This window comes from Notolabrus celidotus, chromosome 5 (genome assembly GCF_009762535.1).
Source record: "Notolabrus celidotus isolate fNotCel1 chromosome 5, fNotCel1.pri, whole genome shotgun sequence".
In the NCBI taxonomy this organism is placed as follows: domain Eukaryota; kingdom Metazoa; phylum Chordata; class Actinopteri; order Labriformes; family Labridae; genus Notolabrus; species Notolabrus celidotus.
In genome coordinates, this window is record NC_048276.1 from 37600260 (window position 1) to 37618685 (window position 18426).

The 18426-nt window shown below is 40.9% G+C and overlaps 1 protein-coding gene across 1 annotated transcript in view; it reads right to left on the reverse strand.

Moving 5' to 3' along the window:
* Positions 1–18426, reverse strand: part of bckdk (branched chain ketoacid dehydrogenase kinase) — a 33624-nt gene that overhangs the window by 8157 nt on the left and 7041 nt on the right. The window contains exons 3-10 of the mRNA XM_034683454.1: positions 18292–18402; positions 14880–14927; positions 11931–12050; positions 9021–9119; positions 6403–6476; positions 5965–6093; positions 1576–1665; positions 1165–1320 (exon numbers count right to left, since the gene is read on the reverse strand). Coding sequence (XP_034539345.1) covers positions 1165–1320; positions 1576–1665; positions 5965–6093; positions 6403–6476; positions 9021–9119; positions 11931–12050; positions 14880–14927; positions 18292–18402 — 827 coding nt within the window. The remainder of the gene's footprint in view (positions 1–1164; positions 1321–1575; positions 1666–5964; positions 6094–6402; positions 6477–9020; positions 9120–11930; positions 12051–14879; positions 14928–18291; positions 18403–18426) is intronic.

Consider the following 18426-nt stretch of genomic DNA (forward strand, 5'->3'; position numbering starts at 1 on the left):
GTGACATGCTCACGGGGAACCATGGTCTGATACAGATTGGTGTTGAATGAAATCCACCGTGTATGGACACATTATTTTCAAACCATCTATTCACTCAGTTATCTCGTTCCCCTTATGAAAGCCTCTGGATCTCTGATGTAGACAACCAGCTGCTGTGGACGTTCCAGACTACAGCTGCTCTGGATGTGCCCGACTCCAGCAGCAACATCTACTACTGCTACTACTAATATCCGTATCATCTACCAGTCAGGGTCTGGGAGGGAGACACCTTCTCTACTTTTAAGAGTAGGCTTCAAACTTTCCTTTTTGATAAAGCTTATAGTTAGAGCTGGATCAGGCTTGGACCAGCTCTTAGTTATGCTGCTATAGGCTTAGACTGACACACTGGGATCCTGTCTTTCCCTCTGTCTGCTCTCTCTCTCTGTCTCTTACTTTAACTCTCTCTGTCCCATTAAAGTTACTAACCATAGATCTTTCTGGAGTCCCTGAGCTCCCTTGTCTCGTAGGTTCCTCTGGACCTCTGCTGCTGTGGACGTGTCAGACTCCAGCTGCTACAACTACTACTATCTGTCTCACCACTATCATCTCTCTCTCTCTCTTCATCTCCCTCTATCCCTCTCTCCAACATGGTCTCAGCAGATGAGTCTGGTCCTGCTGGAGGTTTCTGCCTGTTAAAGGAAGTTTGTCCTTGCCACTGTAACTTGCTAAATGCTGCAAAGTGCTCTGCTTATGGTGGATTAAGATGAGATCAGACTGAGTGCTGTCTGTAAGATGGGACTGGATCTTATCCTGCTTTTATGTTGGTCTTTGTTAATAATAGAACATAGAGTACGGTCTAGATCTGCTCTATTTGGAAAGAGTCTGAGGAGAACATTTGTTAGGATTTGGAGCTATACAAATAAAGATTGATTGATAATATACAGGAATGTTATGACAAAGATATTTGAGCTGCACCTTGTTGGAAGATGGGGAGGAGGTATTTTTGAGGTGCTTGGTTAGGTCTCTTTTTAGTGTTTGCCAGGTTTGGGATATATTCATGTCATTGTAGATCAAGCCTGTTAATCTAATGCAAAGTTTGACCTCAACAATTATTTCCAGTGATCGCATCAGGCAGGTAAAGTTAAAGTTTTCTCTGCATGTGTAAAAACTGGGAGTAATTCTTACCCATGCATGGGGCTGGACTGGTTTCCACTGTTGGTAATGTTGTTGAAGAGGTTGCTCATGCGAGGATCCTGTGCGCTCTCCTCAGCCGTGCTGAAGTGATATTCAATCACCTTGTCTATAATATTGTGAGGGATGCCGCCACCACGGTCTGAGATCCTTAAAGAGAAAAACAAAGATGTTTCTGGAAGCTGGACTTTACGGCTTTATTGTCCTTTGATTGAGCTTCAAGGCTCTCCTCTGAAAACACCATGCAGCCTGTTTAAACGCCATAAAGATGAATATCACGCTTGTGTCAGGGAGTCGTTGGCAGCCTCTCTGTGATTTATGGCTCAGTGTTACATTTATACTCCCACAACAAACACTGCAGTCTTTCTACATCAACCTGCTGCAAACCGAAAAGTATCCGCTCACCTGATGACAAAATCAATGTCGTTATTGGCTATGGTGACGACCACGTCGGGCACATTGTAGGGGGTGTCCAGATGGCTTTCCATGGTGGCCCTGAGGAGACAAACAGATGGATGTAATGGGGATTAAATGGTGAGTGTGCACATTGTGCTCTCAGCCAGAAAGAGATTCTGTGCAGCCAGCAACTCCTGTCCGGCTGCAGCCAACGATAAAACGATCATTTACAGCCATTACACCGGGGCTTTTAACGGAGTCAATGTTTCACGTCTGTTGATCCTCTGACAGAAAGATGACTCACAGATTGGACCTTTCTAAAATGCTAATGCAGGGAAACCCTCAGGTGGAGTATCTGAGGCAGACACTACGACCCATATTGACATATATTACATTGATGAGTACAGATCAGATTTATTTTCCCACCGCTTATTGATACTGTGGCAATAATACAGAACATACAGTGCTGCTCAAAAGTTTGTGAACCCACAACGTTGGTTAGATTTTTTGTAAAAAAATACTAAAATAACCTTTTAAATGTTAAGTTATACCCCAATCCACAATACTGACATTCCAAATAATGGACTCAAACAAAAGAAATAGTTAAATTGTCATTCTTTATTTAACACAAGTGGTTGATTTAAGAAAAACTCAGATATCATGGGTGCAAAAGTATGTGAACCCCTTCAGTTAATAGGATATTGCACCTCCTTTCGCAGAGATAACCTCAACCAAACGATTTCTGTAGTGACTTATCAGTCTCTCACATCTACTTTGGGGGATTTTTGCCCACTCTTCCTTGCAGAACGCAGCCAGTTGAGAGAGGTTGGATGGGCATCTGGCATGAACTGCCCGCTTCAGGTCCCGCCACAGCATTTCAATGGGATTTAGGTCAGGACTTTGACTGGGCCAATCCAGAACACGAATCTTCTTCTTTTTCAGCCATTCCTTGGTTGTCTTGCTGGAATGCTTTGGATCATTATCATGTTGCATGATCCATCTTCTGCCAAGCTTTAACTTCAAAACTGATGGCTTCAGGTTCTGTTCCAGGATGTTACAATATTCCTCAGAATTCATGATTCCCTGGACTATGTGGAGTTGTCCAGGTCCTGAGGATGAAAAGCAAGCCCAGATCTTAACATTCCCACCACCATGTTTCACTGTTGGGAGAAGGTTCTTTTGGTGGTATGCAGTGTTGACTTTTCGCCAAACATGGCGGTTTTAGTTGTGACCAAACAGTTCAATTTTGGACTCATCTGTCCATAGAATGGACTTCCAAAAAGCTTCAGGTTTCTCCAGGTGCTCTCTGGCAAAGTTGAGACGGGCAGCTTTGTTCTTTTTTGTGAGCAGAGGCTTCTTCCTAGCAACCCTTCCATGAAAGCCATGTTGATTGAGTTTTCTTCTTATTGTGGAAGCATGCACATGTGTCCCAGATGCAGCAAGAGAGGTCTGCAAATCCCTAGATGTTATGTTTGGGTTGGCTTTTACCTGAATTATCATTTTTCTTGTGGCTCTTGCTGATATTTTAGAAGGTCGTCCACTTCTAGGTAGGGTTGTAGTCTTTTTCAGTGCTCTCCATTTGTAGATGATCTGCCTCACGGTGGAACGATGAAGCTCAATTTTTTTGAGATGACTTTATAGCTTTCCCCAGACAAATGTGCTGTCACTACCCTCTTCCTGAGGTCCTCTGAGATCTCTCTTCCTCTCGGCATGATTGACCTGTATGGGTTCACCTGGTAAGACTAAAGTGACCTGGTATTTCTTCCCTAAACATCTCTCACTTTATTGGTCCATTTCAGTGGTTAATTTAGCCACCAATTTGTCCCACCTGATTCTACTTAACTGCTTGTTTTAAGCAATGCAGCTCAGGGTTCACTAACTTTTGCACCTACATCAGTTGATAAAAAACTCTTTTTAATTTACTCTTGACTACACAATTGTTTTAAAAAAAAAAAAGTATATTGAATTGATAAACCTATACCTGCTATATCATATAAAAAATAACGGTTCTGATTAAATAAGGAAATCAGGTTGAAATAATAGAAAATTCCAAAATGTTCAAGAGGTTCACAAACTTTTGAGCAGCACTGTATGTTCATCTCATTATTCTTGCTTTGAATGGCAGATCAGGTGCTGGTTTGTGTGGTCCATCAACTAAGAAGAGCTCTGAAAGGACTTGAAATATGCAATATACTACATTCTAATGTATGGGGGGGGGGGAATAAAAAAATAAAAAACTCTATTTATATAGCACCTTTAAAAACAAATGTTTACATCCCCTCCGTCTTTTCAGGAATGGATCTCTAAAATGATGTCAGTCATACAAATGGAGAGACTCAGGTTCCTGCAGTCTAAGACAGTCTCAGATATCTGGAGGCCTTGCCATCTTGAATGAGGCTGATGTGTGATGGAAGTGAAGTATTTCTTTATATATCCTGCAGACTTGACGTATAGCACTCCAGAGTACACAATTTGATTGACAGCTTTGTTTGGTCTTTTTATGTTTTTTTTCTTGGTTTAATAATAATAATAATAATACCTACGTTTTATATAGCGCTTTTACAAGAACTCAAAGACGCTTTACAAGAGAGACAATAAATAAATACAATAAAGACATACAAGACAAGCAGACGACAAGGGAAGAGGTGGAATAATTAATGTGTGGGGAATGCCTGTTTGAAAAGGTAAGTTTTTAACTGTTTCTTAAATGAATGAAGTGAGTCAGAAGCACGGATGTGTGGGGGGAGAGAGTTCCAGAGGGTGTGGGCGGCTATGGCAAAGGCCCGGTCCCCCAAGGTACGGTGCTTGGATTTAGTAATGGGAGTGAGGAGGTTGGAGTCAGAGGATCAGAGGCGGCGGGAGGGGTGGTAGTACTGGAGAAGGTCAGTGAGGTATGGGGGGGCCAGGTTATTGAGGGATTTGTACGTGGTGAGCAGGATCTTGAAATGGATGCGCTGTTTTACGGGGAGCCAGTGGAGCTGTTGAAGGACAGGGGTGATGTGGTCTCTGGAGCGGGAGTGGGTGAGTAGCCGGGCAGCAGAGTTCTGTACGTATTGTAGTTTTTGTAGATGGGAGGAGAGAAGATCATGCAGGAGGCTATTACAGTAGTCGAGTCGTGAGGATATAAAAGCATGAATTAGGGTTTCAGCAGCGGATTTGGAGAGAGTGGGACAGAGGCGGGCAATGTTGCGGAGGTGAAAGAAGGCAGTTTTGGTGATGTGACGGATGTGGGGTTGGAAGGAGAGAGTTTAGTTGTTTTTCTCTACTCTCTCTTCTTTTTCTCTGCTCTCTCTTCTTTTGTATTTATAGCTGATGTTATTGTTATTGTTATTATTCTTTTTTCATTTTATTTATTTGTATGTGTTATTCTTATGCCTTGTACAAAGAGAGCACAGTTTTCCAAAGTCAAATTCCTTGTGTGTTCAAGCATACCTGGCCAATAAAGCTGATTCTGATTCTGATGATTTATGTGTATTTGTGTGTGTATATGTGTGTTTGTATGTATATATATATATTTATTTATTTTGATACTTCTCTTCATTTATTTTGTCATTTAAAATTATTTTTCACCTGAAATTTTCTTCATATGTTTTCTATAAATTTATTTAGCTGTTTATTTTATTCATTTTATCTTTATTATTATCAATTTTATTTAATTTCACATGTCTGAGCCCCTGTTTGATTGTATTTGTTTTGTCTTGTTAATACATTTAAAAAGTTACAAATAAAATATTTTTAAAAAATCCCCCCCAAAAAAACCCAAATGTTTACAAAGTGCTTTGACAAACAAAGCATGGTTCGAATAACAAAGTTCTTTTTAACAGACAGGGAGGAGGAATTTAAACAACGCAAAACAGAATACAATGTGAGGTTAAAAAGAATAAACTTAAATTAAACAGAATGAAGTGGTGAGACAATAGACCAATAAATCATTGTTTAAGATTTTTTTTTAAATAATAATAAAAAAAAACCCAATAATAAATAAATAAATAAATAAAATTGGATCAGTAAATAAAAGCATTAAATGGACAATAAAAGAGCTTTTCAGAAAAGGTGGACGACATCACATCAGGAAATTTAGAAAAAAGTGAAAAGGATTAATTAGAAACATTAAAAAAATACATGAAAAAAAAAAGAAATAATTAAAACAATAAATAATCAAATAAAATAATCAAATAAAATGTAAAACAATGAATTAGTTGGATGAAAGTTAATAATAATAAAATAGAGTAAAGGCGGTTAGAAGGATGAAGTCACATAAAAGCAAGTCTGTAAAAATTGTTTTAAAAAAAAAGCTAAACTATGACTACTGCGTAACTTTTCTCCTCCCCTTGGAGGTCTTCAAACACAGGCTTATAAAGCCGAACGTGAACGAGTGCCTGCATTAGGTCGGTTTACCTCATGGCGTTCTTGAGCAGCTCGGGTAAGATGTAATCCAGAGGCAGAGGGATGAAGGGGAAGCGAGCAGCGACGTGTCCGTTTATCCTCACTCTGGGCGAGTTGCCGTACTGGTGCTCACACAGACGCCTGGAGGACATGAGGAAGACGTGAGAGAGAGACATGAACAGCAGCATGTGAAATGAGAATGTCTTATAGATCTCAGGGTAGTTGAGACAACAAAGTGTTTGAACTCTCTCTGTACACTTGTTTATGAAGTCAGTAAAGGTCACATGATAAGATACGGAAGGTAAACAGTTGAGATTACTCATATCTCAGTCTCGGCTCCAGTAGCTGAAAAGAGTGTCTTTATCAGCTGAACTCTGACTTCTCTGTCAACAGAAGCTGGAAGAGCTCTCAAGGTGTTAAACAAACACAGCTTTGTGATGAAACACTCACCTGGCAAAGTCCACCCACTTCTCGATGATCTTTTTCGGGGACAGACGTCTGCATATCATCCCCACAAAGTCAGGCTGAAACGAGAGCAGAAGTTCAATTTCACTCACATTAAACAGAGACATTTATTGAAAAACTTTAAATAGGTTGTTTTCAGCAAATAATTAAACTGTTGCTCCAATGCAGTGTGGACTGAATGCTCTAGAGTCTTTATTTAACTGATGTAGGTGAGTTACATATTAATTATAATGGCTCTCTGCTATAATAAGTGCAGTTACTTTATCTTGGAAAAATAGTCTTTGAACCCTTAGCTGGTGTGCACATTTAAACACAGGAATCCAAGGGCCTTTTCCACCGTTTATTGATTAAAAGAGGATGGATTAGAGGTGGATGGGTGAAGAATGGATGAAGTATGGAGGAAGAATGGATGATTTGTTTACAATGAATACATCCTTAAATCAAAATGGGCGATTAGCAGGGTTTCTCTTCAGTTCATGCTCAGTTTGTGGGGCGATTATCAACTTCTCTGCTTCCTTACGACTTAACCTGACAGCAGTGCCAGCATGTTCAGAGACAAAGGCCTAAACGCCTACAATTCTAGCTCTTACGAGCCTTAGTCGACTGCCAATCTCATAGTCGAATACTTGCATATGAAACGTGGATCATTCCATTCAAACCATGGGGGTGCTCAATGTCAAAATTTACATTATTTTCCTGTTTCCCGTAAAAAATAGTGTCTCATATATCCTATTTTTATATAAATGTAGACTTATTTAATGTAATTCTGAGAACAGCTCTTGAAGTGTTAAATCTTCTTAAAGTGGTAATTAAATCTCCCCTGGTAATTAAAGGTGGACTCTCCCATTTAGCAGGTGCTGTGGAGCAGACGTACCTCAGCTGGTCTTTAAATCTTTCTACGTTCATGGCAGCTCAAAATGTCAGGAAATAAAACTTCAGTTGATCCTAAAAACTAGTGATGAAGATGAGGAGCAGCTTCATGAAGAGGGCTGTGAGATCAAGGATTACCGGACCACACAAAAACTGTACGGGGCCAAAAGAACCAGGAGGGATACCCAAAGCTGTCTGAAGCCTCAAAAACAATCCACAGCATCCCATCCACCTCCACACCATCAGAGAGGATATTCTCAAAGACAGGATTTACAGTCAACAAAGCAAGGAGCGCACTTCTGCCCGTACACACGATGGTTTTCCTCACGTACAGTTTGAAAAGACTCAAGCGGACAAAGACGAGATGAAAGACTGTTTTAAAAGGTTCTGTTAAGAGATTTAAAAACCCTTTAGCTGGTTCAGGTTTGATTTTGAACATTATACAAATGTTTAGTCTTAAGTTGGACAAACTACTCTCCACAGTGCTGCTCTCCTCTGTGTGAACACTGTTTAAATATCTCCTGATTCCTCATTCTATAGTGGAGCGTTGTTCCATGTTTAATGGATGGTGGTCTTATTTGAGTTTTCTCTCCTTCATCACCTCGTTGTTTTTGCAATATAGATTTAAAAAATCTAAGTTTTATACTTATAATATTCTGTTGTCCCTTTTACTTTAAGCTACGAGTCTCTTAATTGTAAAGGGTTATGTGTAATATTGTCATGCGGTCACCATCATGCAGACTTTGGGTCAATAAGGAAAAACAACAAACATTCCACTATTCATCGACTACGGGCAAAATCTGATGATCAGATTCAACTAAGCACATCCTTAGTCGGGCTCACCCCTAGTAGTATGTGAACAAGATCAAAATCTGCAGTATGCCAAAACTACCCGGATATCGTACTGATTCAGGAACATTTCTCAGTATGCATTGGACCAGTCTGCCTCGCGTATTGTTACACTTTTCTTTTCTCTTCATTTTTGACGATGGCACTCGTCAATAATTAAATTCCATATAAACCACTTTCTAACTTTTTAAATCATTAATGATGCTAAAGAAGCAGTTTATCCATCAGCTTGGTCGTTGTTGATTTCAGCTTCCTGAAACCGGAAATCCAGCAACGCCTGGCTCAGCGTACTGCAGACCAGATCCAACAGAACAGTCAGACTACAGACTAAATTCAAACAAAGTATGTAGTGGGCAATTCACATGTATTATGTAGCAGGCCGTTTCAAAAACAGCCAAAGGGAAGATAAAGGACCACACCTGACCCTAATCCTCTCTAACTCCTCCTCCCTGCTCTGCCAGGAGAGTGTGTTGACCCCACCCACTGCTGTGTCAGAGGAAGCTTCAGGCTTGAGATTTGAACAACAATGTTAACTGTTAAAACACACTCTGAATCTTGTTTGAACTTTAAATTACAGCTGACAGTAGTGGTAACAAATGGATCTGTTTCCCTTTGCTAAAACTTACAACAGACAATCGCTCACATTAAGTAATACACATGTTTCTATTTTTGAAGAGTTCCATTGGCTCCGGGCAGACAGGGATAGAAATGCAGGGAAACAAATTCTAGTCCAACAAGCAGTTTGCTTCAAAACACATTTTCATCCACCCCTCAAGATGTGTGACAGAAAAACGTGACAATGTGACACACACACAAATAATCCTAACTCTAGGCGAGACACACATCCTGCTGTAAACAACTCAAGCCTGAGGTTTAAAACTCACATTGTCTTCATGGAGGGCGAGATGGTGCGTGGCCAACATTCGGATCCCCAGACGAGAGCACAGCGTCGTATCCAGGAAGTTACGGAGGATCGTCTCATCCTGCAGTCAGAGAAACAGACAATATGTTTCCACTTCAAGGACAAAACTTTCTTAGCAGCTTCAAAACAACAAGGTGATAAAAAACAGACTCCAAATGTTTAATAATCACAGCACAGTGTGTCCTACGTTATAAGAATGAATAACCCATGATAATTAATGACTCAGCTCTCTGCTTCCACACTCATGTGGAAAATACAGTTAAATGAAGCTTTTTCCACCTCATACAAATATCCAAAATAAGATCATTCCTTTCCCCCTCTGATCTGTCCAAAGCCATCCATGCTTATATTTTTACCTGTCTAGATTATTGTAATGCACTTTGAACAGGTTTCAGTCAGAGCTCCCTCCACACACTCTAACTAGTTCAAAATGCGGCACAACAAAATACCAACACATCACTCCTGTCCTTGTCAGCTGACATTGGCTGACAGTTTTTTATCGTGTCGATTTTAAGATTTTATTGATTCCTTTTAAATTTCTAAATGGACAGGCCCCAAACTATTTAAGAGACCTTTTAACCCCCTATGGGCCTGGGCGGCCCCTCAGGTCTGCGGATGCCGCTCTGCCGGTTGTGCCAAGATCCCGCCTTAAAACAAAAGGTGACCGGGCCTTTTCAGTCAGAGCTCCAAGTTTGTGGAACTCCCTGCCACTGCTGATTATACAGTCCACAACCTTAACTGCTTTTAACCTTTTTAATATAAGAAGGCATTTCTCCACCCCTAAATGGTGAATATTGTTCTGCATTCAGATGTCTTGTTTTGCTTCTGTCTTTTTCCCTGTCTGCACCGTTTTTTATGCTTTGTAATTTTCTGCATTATTTGTTGTGACGTGTAACCCTTTAACTGACAGAAGCACTTTGTAATTTTGTTAAGAAAAGTGCTATATACATAAAGTTTATTATTATTATTATTATTAGATTCAATAATTTTTCAGTTACTCACATGCTAGAAACAGAGATTAAAGATATATAGTTTACACTTTAACACAATTCTATACATCCATATACTTTATATACAGTGGGGCAAAAAAGTATTTAGTCAGCCACTGATTTCGCAAGTTCTCCCACTTAGAAAGATGAGAGAGGTCTGTAATTTTCATCAGAGGTACACTTCAACTATGAGAGACAAAATGAGAAAAAAAATCCAGGAAATCACATTGTAGGATTTTTAAAGAATTTATTTGTAAATGATGGTGGAAAATAAGTATTTGGTCAATAACAAAAGTTCAACTCAATACTTTGTAACATAACCTTTGTTGGCAATGACAGAGGTCAAACGTTTCCTGTAAGTCTTCACCAGGTTGCACACACTGTAGCTGGTATTTTGGCCCATTCCTCCATGCAGATCTCCTCTAGAGCAGTGATGTTTTGGGGCTGTTGCTGGGCAACACAGACTTTCAACTCCCTCTACAAATGTTCTATGGGGTTGAGGTCTGGAGACTGGCTAGGCCACTCCAGGACCTTGAAATGCTTTTTACGGAGCCACTCCTTCGTTGCCCAAGCGGTGTGTTTGGGATCATTGTCATGCTGGAAGACCCAGCCACGTTCCATCTTCAATGCTCTCACTGATGGAAGGAGGTTTTGACTTAAAATCTCACGATACATGGCCCCGTTCATTCTTCCCTTAACACGGATCAGTCGTCCTGTCCCCTTTGCAGAAAAACAGCCCCAAAGCATGAGGTTTCCACCCCCATGCTTCACAGTAGGTATGGTGTTCTTGGGATGCAACTCAGCATTCTTCTTCCTCCAAACACGACGAGTTGAGTATTTACCAAAAAGTTCTATTTTGGTTTCATCTGACCACATGATATTCTCCCAATCCTCTTCTGGATCATCCATATGCTCTCTGGCAAACTTCAGACGGGCCTGGACATGTACTGGCTTAAGCAGGGGGACACGCCTGGTGCTGCAGGATTTGAGTCCCTCTTGGCGTAGTGTGTTACTGATGGTAGCCTTTGTTACTTTGGTCCCAGCTCTCTGTAGGTCATTCATCAGGTCCCTCCGTGTAGTTCTGGGATTGTTGCTCACCGTTCTCATGATCATTTTGACCCCACGGGATGAGATCTTGCGTGGGGCCCCAGATCGAGGGAGATTATCAATGGTCTTGTATGTCTTCCATTTTCTTACAATTGCTCCCACAGTTGATTTATTCACACCAACCTGCTTGCCTATTGTAGATTCACTCTTCCCAGCCTGGTGCAGGTCCACAATTTTCTTCCTGGTGTCCTTGGACAGCTCTTTGGTCTTGGCCATGGTTGAGTTTGGAGTCTGACTGTTTGAGGCTGTGGACAGGTGTCTTTTATACAGATAACCAGTTCAAACAGGTTCCATTAATACAGGTAACGAGTGGAGCACAGAAGAGCTTCTTAAAGAAGAAGTTGCAGGTCTGTGAGAGACAGAAATCTTGCTTGTTTGTGGGTGACCAAATACTTATTTTCCACCATAATTTACAAATAAATTCTTTAAAAATCCTACAATGTGATTTCCTGGATTTTTTTTCTCATGTTGTCTCTCATAGTTGAAGTGTACCTCTGATGAAAATTACAGACCTCTCTCATCTTTCTAAGTGGGAGAACTTGCAAAATCAGTGTCTGACTACATACTTTTTTGCCCCACTGTACACTTACACTCTTTTACAGACTTTAATCTGGACAGGATCTCTCAACAGCTAAATGACCTATAATTACCCTTATACAAGTTCTCATTACAAAGCTCCACCCATGGGTCCCTCTTACATAGCGCACAGTAGAGAGGCGTTCTCATGGTAGGGTTCATTTGGTTCCTTTGAGAGTTTTAGGGGGTGCAGATCTTACCTGAATGTGTCTACGACACTCCCTGAAGCCCTGGGCCAGCATGGTGACCACATCTTTGTGGTCGTCCAGCAGCTGCTGCACCAGTTTACAGAAACGGGTCTCCACGTCCTGATCCTTGATCTGTTAGAAGAAGAGAGACACACTTCTTTAAATCTCTATGTTTGGACAGCTGTTTTTAAGACACGACTTTAGTTTGTTTTAAGGTCAATTTAATCGTCTGCTTGTTTGCTGATCCATCTGCCAGACGGTCAAAGAGGCATGTGTTGCACAGCTTCGATATAAGACATAACGCTTGAAGGTTTTCATGCATTAAACTGAGGATCCCTTAATGTGTGATGATCAAAAAACTGAAATCAACCTCCTACAACAATTAATCACAGACGTTTGATCATGTTTCTTCCAGAGAAGTCAAACAGTTGGCCTCCTCAAAAAGTGTCTTTCATAAGAACACCTTTACCTGCTTTAGTGAGTCAGAAAACTTGATCAACATCTATTAACGCTGAGTGAGATGTCAGGAGAAGGAGGTTTGCAAATGTGGTATCTGGCTGGTGTCCAAGTCAAAGCACCATGTGCTCCATTAAACTGATGGTGATGTGTTCATAAGGAAACAGATGTTAGTACAGAGGAGAGTTCAGCGGGTCTGTCATGAACTCGTAACAGACCGTCTTGTAGGTTATAACAGTGGACTACGTGACACACTGGGCTCACTGCCAAGATCTCAACAAAAGACAGAAAAAAAAGGAGAGTCGAATTAACAGTCTGGATTACTCCGTCCCGTCACCGTCCACCAAAAAATAACTGGAGAGGTCTGACCCACATTCCACTCTGTGCCGGCTTACTTAAACAAATCCACCCCCAATTATGAAACTGAGATTACACAACTTTTACTGGCTCAACATTATAGTTCCTATTACTCTGAATATAAAGAACCATGTGAAACTACTGGAAGGTCATTTAGAGCACCTTAGCATGCTCTGATGAACATTTGAAATTACTAAGCTTTATGTGCATGCTCACTAAATTTAAACACACATCCCGTACTGTAGTGTGAAAACAACTTTCTAGTTGAAGAACGCTGGATCTTCATGTTTGAGTCCATTAAAATAACATGATTTATGTTTCCCTCATTACTCTAGCATGGAAGGAAACAGATTGTGAAAACACTTTCTGACACCTTATATCATCCAGAAGTTACACAGGCTTTAAACATTTGTACAGCCGTGTTCAGCAGGCTGGGGTAATATACAGAAAGACAGTACTAATGCTGTCTACATGACTCAGAAGAGTTTAAGTCTAGCAATGAAATATACATTCTGTTTTCCATACAACTTGAACAGTATTCTGTTTCTCTAAAGTGCTGGAGTTTTTCATTTTTCATCAATGTATCCAACACAATTTACAGAATGAAGTGATCTTTTGTATAATTTAAAAGAAGTTAAAGGGGACATATCATGCACTTTTTCAACCATGTAATACAGTCCCCTGATGTCTAAATGTAACATCCTCAATAGGGATGACCACAATTAATCGATTATCGATTAATTGATTGTTAAGAAATTACTCGAAACACACATTTTTGTTATCAATTTTCCGTCACGTGGAACAAACATCATGTGGTCTCATATTACACTCATCTATCAGGGAGGTGTTTGAAGTTTAAAGCATGTTTCGATGTGAATCAGCTGTTAAAGGTGTTGCGCACAGTGGAGACGCTCAGCTGGCGGCTGCGGCTGAGTGACAGGTCTCCACGTGCGCTTTTTAAAAGAGGATCAATGCAAAACTGCTGCCAACAACGACACGGACACAAAGGTTGACAGCTTTAAACAGGATATTTCCCACCTTTGGATACAAAGGCAACAGACGGGTGGGAAATTCTGGTAAGCTACGTTTACAGACCAGCAACATCAGAGCCGTCTGGGCTTTTCTCCAGCGGGACTGATTATGACCCGGTTGCCATGTTGACCATGTTTATTTTTCTCAATAAGACTGAGTAGACAGAAAACTGGACACTGGGAGTCTGAAGTACTTTTCTGTTAGTATTATGAGCCTTCACTTTATAAGATTATGTCCGCGGAGAATATTTCTATGAGCCTCATCGTTGATATTCTGCGTGTCAAACGTGTGCCCGTATTCAATCCCGTCAGTGATATGCATTTTGTTGCTGTAAAAAATATAATTTAGGGGGAAAACAACCTATTTGGCATTGTTTTTGACGTAAGAATAATAATGTTTTTTTTATCAATTAATCGATAATTGATCGTTAACATTTCCAAAAATCGATCACGGAAAATACTTACAATGTACGTCCCTAATCCTCAACAAGTGTCAGTCAAAATATTAATAAATGAAGCTCCAGAGGAGGTTATGGACCAGCTCTAAACACCCTTTCTAAAAACACTCCGTTTTAGGTGTGTGTCTTTTCAAATCCACATGACGATGAACCGGACTGTAACCGGTGCATTGAATCCACAGAGCTTGAGCACCGCACCGATCTGCATTACAGTCTTCACAAGTTTATCAGGATGAAATCTAGAGAAATGTACACCACACAGAGGGACAGGAGGGACAGGAGGGACAGGGGGGACAGGAGGGACAGGAGGGACAGGAGGGACAGGAGGGACAGGGGGGACAGGAGGGACAGGAGGGACAGGAGGGACAGGAGGGACAGGAGTACTCTGCTGCTTGTGCTGACTTTATAGATCGAGATAAAAGAAACTATGATAACGTCTTTTCTCCGGGATATAAAGTATGAAATGTGCATTTTAACAACAAATCAAACCTACTGTGAAACACAGCTCCATAGCCCTGCATGTCTGTAACACTGGTGAATTATTATAACACCCCCCCCAGTGTTGACAGCGCATGTAAAGGCTTCCTGTGTCAGGTTGACCCGCCCAGAGAGAACAACTTGAACTTTTGACCTTGTGTTTTTGTGGTTGTGACACTCACCGGAGGGAAGTCGCTCAGCATGTGGTAGGCTCTGATGTAGAGCTCGTGCTGTAAGACAGAAGAAAGGTGTTGGAAGCTGGAGTTAGACTGATTCTCATAGTCCTTCATTCAAACATAAAAAACACATGCAACTGGTGCTGAACTCAGATCACATGGCTTACATCTCAGGGCCTATAAATCATCTTTGTTTTTCCTGCTACCCACTGAGCAGAACGACTCTCCTCCTCTGACAGTTGAAGGAACAGCTTGTTCTCCTCTGACTGAAGCGTAACTTGACAACTCTTGAAACTCAAAGTTACCTCCACCATTGTGTGTGTTTTTTTTTTTCTTATAGAAGAGCAATAGATCGAGCAAAGCCTCCCTGACCTAGATTAAGGCTGCTGGTGTACAAAAGGAGCTTCACTTTATGTAATCAGCACACAGGAACAAAAAAGAACAGAATCTAGGTGAAAGTTCGCCGGCACTGAGACACGCAGAGGCGCTGCATCGGTCCGGGAGGGAGACGTAGAGAGGAGGAGGAGAAGAGTCTGTTCCAGCCTGGGAAGCCTGGAGACAAACTGTTGCTCTATTAATTCAATATAGGACATGTTGGAGCAGTTAATAAAGATACAGGATTTATTCATGATAAGGAACGTTTCACAGTGTTCTCTCAGGTGACACGTTAAGACGTCTGTGAGCGAGGTACTGAACAGACTCCATGTGCCTCGTGTACGAGAAAGGTTTAAAGGAATTTTGTTTTCTAAAACAGCATTTGAGGAACTCGTCTCCTCAGATTCCTGGTCTCTCTGGATGTTAGCACAGACCTCTCTGACCTCACAGCTTTCATTTCCTTTAAAGAAACAGTCGGTGTGAACGTGTCGAAGTATATCAGTCTGATTCACTGACCAAGAAGACTTCTTTTTGCTGGAGTTAAAAAAATGGGAACAAGTCCAGATCGTTCATATTGTGCAAAGTTAAACTCAAGAGAGCGTGTGAACACTTTGATGCCCCCTGCTCCAGAAGAAATAAGAGCTTTGATTGATGTTAATGGGTCATGTCACGCTGACCTACATACTGAATACTATAGGTTATGTCTGCTGCCAGAGCACATGCTATTCCGTATTATATAAGCGGAGGAGGAATTCCTGGGATCATTTAAAGCCCATCCAACCACAATGGAGGCGGAGCAGAGTATGCAGGGAGCAAACCTATAAACAACTGTCGGGGGGGGCACGGTGTTTGTGCTTGTGCTCCTTCATAAAGACCATATATGTTTGTTTTATTCTATTCGCACATACACTACCAGTCAAAAGTTTGGACACACCTTCTCCCTCAATGTTTTTCATTTATTTTAATTATTTTCAACATTGTAGATTAATACTGAAGACATCAACACTATGAAATAATCTGGTTTTACCATAATCTGGATTACAACAGTAGTCAAATAGGACTATCCATTGTGTACTAACCCTACCTCTGAACAACACAACTGATGGTCTCAAACACATTAAGAAGGCAAGTCATTCTACAAATGAACTCTTGACAAGGCTCATGTTCATTAGAAACCATTCCAGGAGACCACTTCATGAAGCAGACTGAGAGAATACCAAGAGTGTGCAAAGCTGTCATGAAGGAAAAAGGGGGCTACTTTACAGAATCTAAAATATAAAACAGATTCTGCTTTGTTTAACACTTTTTGGTTCATTCAATAATTCCATATATGTTCTTTCATAGTTTAGATGTCTTCAGTATTAATCTACAGTGTTTACAATCATTACAATAAATACAAACCCTTGAAGGTGTATCCAGACTTTTGACTGGTAGTGTAAATATAAATATAGGAAGAGTTTTAAAGATTGTGAAGGAGAGCTTAAATGTGTTGTGAGGAATCCTCCTCTGCAGACATATCAGCAGTCATAAAGAATAAAACAATATTTCCACTTGTTTGAACATTTTGTAACTTTTCATAGTTTCAAGTAGTTTAACTGAATTCATGGTCATTTTAAGTAAACATTAAAATGTATGAAGACTTTTTGAGCTGTTCAGAACTTTGTGGTGAGGAGAGAGGATGACTCTAAAGACATGGTCCTCTATTTTCAAGGAATACTATCAAAGGGAAGCCAGTCCTTATTGACGATTACACTCCATGTCCTGTAAAGCAGGGGATCCCAAAAAGAGGGGGGGGGGGGGGCAAGATGTCTTCCAGAACCTTTTTTTTTTTTAAGTAATCTAAAATGACACATTTGACCAATTATTATGAAACTATTATGAAAAATAGTAGTTACATTTGAAATAAAACCTTCCAAATACCTTGGGGTTTTTTAAATTAAATTAAATTAAATTATTTGTTGCCAGCTGGTTCCTGAGGTTAGGGTAAGAGTTAAGGTTAGTTACAGTAAATGTACCAAAGCATCAGTAGCAGCAGCACAGGAAACAGCCTCATAGACCAGCTAAATGAAGTATGAAGCAACATTAATCACTTCTAGGGACAGTGGGAGTCGCACATCTTTGGCATCTATATTTTGGGGGTCGCGGGATGAAACATTTGGGAACCCCTTCTGTATAGTATCAATACGTCTCATTTAATCAATGCAAGTTCCTTCAGACAGCAAGCTGCTTCTGCTGAATCTGTTACAAGTCATTTTTGGTGTTGTGTATTTTTAAAGGGCAGCTACTCAACTCGGTAACAGCAGCCAGAACTCTACTTCAAACTAATCACCAAACTTCTAGAGAAACATAATAAACATATGACCTTAAACTGGATAGTAAACCTTAAAACCTGCTGTTTCCTCTCCTCTGCTCTTCAGGTTAGTCAGTAACACAATATAAAACTTCTCATAGGAGGACGTTATCCATATGGTGCACTTGCATAAGCAAACAGTCTGTGTTCACAAAGAAACCGCCCTCCCTGTCCTCCTTCTGCTCTTGTTACGACTGCACAAAGTGAACTGCTGCAGCTCCATTGATTTCTATCCAAAGCCCTTTATCACGGCAGCATTGGTGGTAAATGTCTTACACTGGGATGTGCTGACTTAATGGACTGGATGGGATCGAAGCGCCAACATAGTGCTTAGTGGCCAACCTGCCTCATCCTCTGATCTGTGCCCACCTCCTCCCTTTGAGAACAGAGGGAAACGGTGTAATGACACTCTTTGTGAAAGCGCCTGAAGAGAGCGTTTCCATCTATTCATTCATGGTTCAGCTATAATTCTCCTGTGCTGCGACCCAGCTGTCACTTTCTTATTATAGAATCTACTGCAGGGCCAGCTCCACCACCATGACACTTCATGTAGAACTCCACAAAGACTCAGGAGCAGTGTGTGTGTGTGTGTGTGTGTGTGTGTGTGTGTGTGTGTGTGTGTGTGTGTGTGTGTGTGTGTGTGTGTGTGTGTGTGTGTGTGTGTGTGTGTGTGTGTGTGTGTTGTCTTCTTACCACTTGCAGAATGGTCGGGTTGCAGCCAATGATGAAGGGCAGACTACGGAAACCCTTGATGCGGTGGGCGATTCTTACAGGCAGCTCCTTATGAAGGTACTTGGCACTGCTCTGATATCACACACACACACACAC